Genomic DNA, 4,961 nt, shown 5'->3' on the forward strand with positions numbered 1-4,961 from the left:
CCCTGAGGTATCCATAAGACTGGTTTATGGGGGGCACCTCGGTGGCTCAGTCGGTTAAGCATCTCCCTTCAGCTCAGATCATGATCTCAGGGTCCTGGGATAGAGCCCCACATTAGGCTCTCTGCTCAGCGGGGAGTCTGCTTCTCCCTCTCCCTTTGTGCTCTCTCTCCCTCTCTTGCTTTCTCTCCATAAGTAAATAAAATCTTTAAATAAAAAAAGACTAGTTTATGATGGGGTTGGATAGTATATACATTGTCACATCAAAATTACAATCGTCCTCTTTAAGGGCAGTTTGCAGGGTGGCTACGTGTGGGTTAAACAAAGGATGATGATAACATTTTAGGAGGTTTACAGCTGCTTTCGACAATTCACTTACTCCCACCCATTGAGCCTCAGTTTCTATCTGTAAAATGGGGGTATGATATATACAATATGTAAGGTTTCTGTGAGGTGAACTGTGAAAGTGTTTAGAACAATGCCTGGTACACAGTAAGTTTCAAAACAGACAGTGAATCCCCTTTGTGATGTTGGGATGGGTGGCAGGTTTAAAATACTCTCATCTAGGGAGGGAGATCCTAACTGCTCTCCCAGCTGCCCATAGAGAGGCCTTGGATTTAGCTTCTCTTGTCAATGCCTAGAAGAACTGATCTTTCAGGTCACACAGAAAACTGACATTCATTTTTCACAGCTTGTCTCAGGTGTGAACAGAAGAAAAATGACAGCCTGAGTCTCTAAAATGGGTCAGTGGTGATGGGAATATATTTTTAACTCTTCCTGCAGTTTTTCCTCTCTAAAAGAAGGGGCTTAAAGAAAAGGAGCAAGAGGAAGCAGGGAACAGTTTCTACATCATGGGTCCTGATGCTAATGTCACAGGAAATTTCTGCCCCCCTTCTGCCCAGGATACCAGCTGGCTTGCTGGTGGGCATCCTGCCATGGCTTTGACCACCTCACTGGGAAGCAGGTCTTTCTTATCGTGGTTGGACCTCCCGATGAATTTGGCTGAGGACATGCTCTCCCAGAGCCTCCTGGGAAGAGGGTCTCTTCATGATTCAGACCCTTCAGTAGAGTCCTCATATTCAATAGGCTCTCTCCACTTTGCACACACCAAGACCTACTTCCTCTGTAACTCCAGGAAAAGAAAAGGCAAGAAACTGAACAGGTGGTGATTTTGCACTTTCTCCCGAATACTCAGGTCTTTGCCACCACCAATAGCCGAAGACAAAGCTACAGATCTTTACCTCCATTCTTGTAGAAAACACTCCTTCTGAAGGAAGAGCATGGAAGAGCCAAGTACCCAGCCAGCTAACCACAGGGGCATGTCCGAGCCAGGGCCGTCTTCAGAAATCCTTTCCTCCTTTTCTTTCCCATCTGCTCTGCCAGGGCTAACTGGGAAGCCCCCAGGGCGGTTTCCAATATATGTCTTACAATGTCCAGGCTCCCTCCCCAGCAATCATTTATTAGAAAGAGGTTTTATGATACAAATTTGATAATCTCCCATGCACACTGGCACTGTTCTAATTGAAGTTGTAAGCCCATAAAATTCAAGCCTTTTGTCTTCCTGAAGGCCACAAGGTTTAAAAAGGTTTAAAAAGATACTATTGTCCTCTCTAACACCCACGACATTGTCACCAGGGACTGATTAAACAGAGTCCTGAATTGAAACAGTGCGGATTTTGTCTAGGTCCTTTTCAGGCCTGACAATGCCCTTTTCAGTTCCCAAGACAAAAGGAGGTTTAAGGATCGAGATTCTTCTGAGATAACCGCATCCATATGGAAGGCAAGGTGGCCAGCAGCTGAGACCCAAACACCCCACTCCCTTCCCCCTCTGTCCCCTCTCTCTCCCCACCCCCCAAAATTCCAGGTGATAACACTGCTTTGGCCACCCTGCCTCCTGGGGGGGGGGGCGCGGAAGAAAAGAGCGTCTCAAACTGGCCCAGTGCCTACTCCCCACAGGCCTCACTGAGCCCTTGCTCCCTTCCCTGGATCTGACGCCTGAACCGACTCTCCTCAAGCACGTCCCCTTGCAGTGGGCACCAGGGAGGCAGGGCAGCCCTTCTCTGGGAGGGTAAACACGTGCATAGGAAACTCTACAGCTGCGAATACCGAGGCAAAGGGTAGTTACAAATTCCAAGGGTGGAACCCTAGATCTCTAAACTTCGAGGGCATCGGAACCTCGGGTGAAATGAGACCCACCAGCAGATCCCACACCTATGTTGGCCTACCCAGGCTCTCCAAAGCGGTCTTCCCTCAGCTGGCAGCCCCGAGGAGGGTCATTTCCCCACCACTCTTTGATTTCTTCAATGGGCTACCTCCCTCCCCATTCCACTTCAGCCAGGTGTAGAGCTAAGAAGAGGGAGGAAATCACAGATGCCAAGCGAGGCACTCGCAGGCTTAATTGGGATTTATAAATTCTCCGGGTGCTCGGGTGCTCCTCGGGTCCAGAAAAGGACAGCTTGCGACCAGGCCTGAGCTGCTCCAACGCAGTATGCTCTGCCCCCAGCCCAGCTGGCACGTCCCCAGAGAGTCCTTGTGGGGAAGCTTGTTATGTCCTATCTGGCCAACTGGGTTGACTTTTGCTGTCTGAAATACCAGCAGCTTCGGGAGCCCAGAGGGGCTTCCAAGTCACCTCCCGCCACCTCCCACCGACAGGGATCCCAGGGTTTCCTTGGCTTCTTCCCCCGCACCTCCCTCCCTCCACCCCTTCCCCCAATATCTTCCTAAAGCTGCGTCGGGACTGGGACCTGCCCTTCCACCCAACCCCGGGTGGGGAGAGTGGACTGGCGCCCAGTACTCCGGTCCGGGAGTTCCAGCTACGTTCCAGACAGGCGCTCAGGGGACCCAACCCTACACATTTTATTCTCGCACCACAAGGAGGAAAAATATTCTATTTCTTTAAAAATAAGTTGCTTCCCATACAAATAGCTATTTAAAAATATACAAATAAGGTTTAAGCAATAAAATCTAGCTCCGCGGCTGGAGGTCGAGGGAAGAGGAGAGGGGGAAATGCTGGCTAAATTTCCCCGCTCAGCGGCTGGTGAGGGCGGGGCAGGGGACCCCTGCGCCGAAGGAGGTGGGGCCCGCAGAGAGGTGGGACCGGGGGAACACTCCGGACCTCAGCTTCCAGCCCTGCTTCGGCCACAGAGTCACTCCAAAGTCCGGGGTAGCCCCAGGTGCCCGCGCCCCGCAACGGCCTCACCAGTTCCAAGAGACCAGGGCTGGGGGCGCTAAGTGCTGGTAGGCGGGGAAGAGGCCGAGAGCCGAGCAAGGCCCGAAGGCGGCGTATCCTGGCAGAGGGCAGGCGGCGGCCGCGGACGCGCCGCTCTTGTCCTGGGCGGAGGCCGTGCTTAGGTCGCCGCTGCCGCAAGGCTGCCCGTCGCGCACCAGCACGGGGACCACCACGCGGCGCAGCAGGCCCGGTGCGGCGTGCAGCTCCGCAGCGGTTGCCAGGTCAGGCGACTCCGCCGCCCCCGGCGTGCCGGGTGCGCGCGCGCGCTTCAGCTTGTAGCGATGGTTCTGGAACCAGATTTTGACCTGTGTGGGCGTGAGGCGAAGCAGGCGCGCCAACTGCTCGCGCTCGGGCGCGGACAGGTAGCGCTGCTGCCGAAAGCGTCGCTCCAACTCCAGCGTTTGAGCCTTGGAGAACAGCACCCGGCGCTTCTTCCTCTTTTCAGCGTCTGAGCCGGGAGACACCGGCCGAGTGGACGGCCGCTGAGACGAGTCGGACGGGTTGGTCTCCGGGCTGCTCTCGTCCGAGGCTGGGGGCGGCAAAGGAGACACGGCCTGATGAGAACGCCGGCTCCGCCGCGCGCCGGCTGCTTCTCGCGCGCGCGCGTGGAGCCACTGGCCGGAGGGCGCCGCCACTCGCCCGCGGCTTTAGGTCTGAGACCATTTCCTTCCCTGGGCCCACATCTGGACACCCACCTCTCCAAATTCAGTGACCTCATTTATACCACAACCTGAGACCGCGCCTCCTAAGAGACTCACCAGGGCCCTCTTAAAACAAGTCCACACTGGTCGCTGCGCTAGCAGACGAATTTACCGCAAGCTGGGTCACCAACCCAGGCCACCTCCAGGTCTACTGCAATAGTTTGCCAGGTTTGCAAAGCCTTGGAGAGCTAAGTTCGCCACTGCTGCCCATCTCAGACCGAGGCCTGAGAACGTAGCCGTGTTTTCAGACATTTAAGGGTCGTTTCTTAAATATTTAAATATTGTGACCTCTAGAAACAGAAACCCAGATCCCGGGCGTCAGTGCCAGGCTCAAGGATCTGCTCTCAGGATGTGCTGACTCGGGCGCGAATAGCGTAGGGTTTGAGGATGACAGAGCCTCTGGTGCAAGACTGGTTTCGACTTCCCAGTCTCGCATGGGTTGGGCGCGTGGTTCTGCTCCCCTCTCCCCATTCCCGCAGTGGTCCTCCGCTTACTCACAGGGGTAGTGGCTGCGCTCGGATTCCAACCAGGTGGCGCAGGGGCCGGGCCCGGGAGCGCGTAGCTCCGGCTCCCGCCTCCGCAGGTGCTGTGCGTCCTGCTCGGGTAAATCCAGGAGGCTGCGCACGGTGAAGCTGAGGCGTCCAGAGGTGGCCATGGCCGAGGAGGGGAAGGAGGCGGGGGCGGGGCAGGCTGGAAACCGAGGGGCGGCCGGGGACGCCGCTGCTACGGGCGGGCGCCAGAGGCGCACGCCATGCGCTGGCTGCCGGGATATTAGCGCGCTTACAGCCGAATCTCTGTTTATATAAACAGCTCTTCCCACCCGGGATGCTTTGAAAGCCGAGGTCCGGGTCTCCAGGGTGTTAAGTACCTGAATGAGTGCTGGACCAAAGACCGAGCGAGCCCGGAAGGTGCCACCTCCGCCCACCCCCGCCCCGCCCCGTCCCGTCCCCCTCCCCTCGGCGCCCCGTTACCTCCCAGAGGCGGCAGGAAGCAGCTCTACGGCATTAGCGATTCTGTCTGATTAGCCCAAAGTG

The 4,961-nt window shown here is 56.0% G+C and overlaps 1 protein-coding gene across 1 annotated transcript; it reads right to left on the minus strand.

The window, feature by feature from the left end:
- Positions 1-2,911: 2,911 nt before the first annotated feature.
- On the minus strand, positions 2,912-4,687 carry NKX2-8 (NK2 homeobox 8). The gene is made up of 2 exons (XM_045800504.2): positions 4,426-4,687; positions 2,912-3,755 (listed from the first exon to the last, which is right to left on the minus strand). Exons 1-2 carry the CDS (start codon positions 4,580-4,582, stop codon positions 3,193-3,195), a joined length of 720 nt encoding a protein of 239 aa, XP_045656460.1. The 5' UTR covers positions 4,583-4,687; the 3' UTR covers positions 2,912-3,192.
- Between the last annotated feature and the right edge of the window lie 274 nt (positions 4,688-4,961).

The sequence above is a fragment of the Ursus americanus genome, chromosome 35, assembly GCF_024610735.1.
Source record: "Ursus americanus isolate L20-20 chromosome 35, mUrsAme1.1.p, whole genome shotgun sequence".
Taxonomy (NCBI): domain Eukaryota; kingdom Metazoa; phylum Chordata; class Mammalia; order Carnivora; family Ursidae; genus Ursus; species Ursus americanus.

Excerpts from the sequence above, each read along its gene's own strand:
- NKX2-8 (XM_045800504.2), bottom strand. The coding sequence starts at position 4,582 with ATGGCCACCTCTGGACGCCTCAGCTTCACCGTGCGCAGCCTCCTGGAT. Across the intron at positions 3,756-4,425 it reads CGAGCGCAGCCACTACCCCT|CCTCGGACGAGAGCAGCCCG; the intron begins GTGAGTAAGCGG and ends TGCCGCCCCCAG.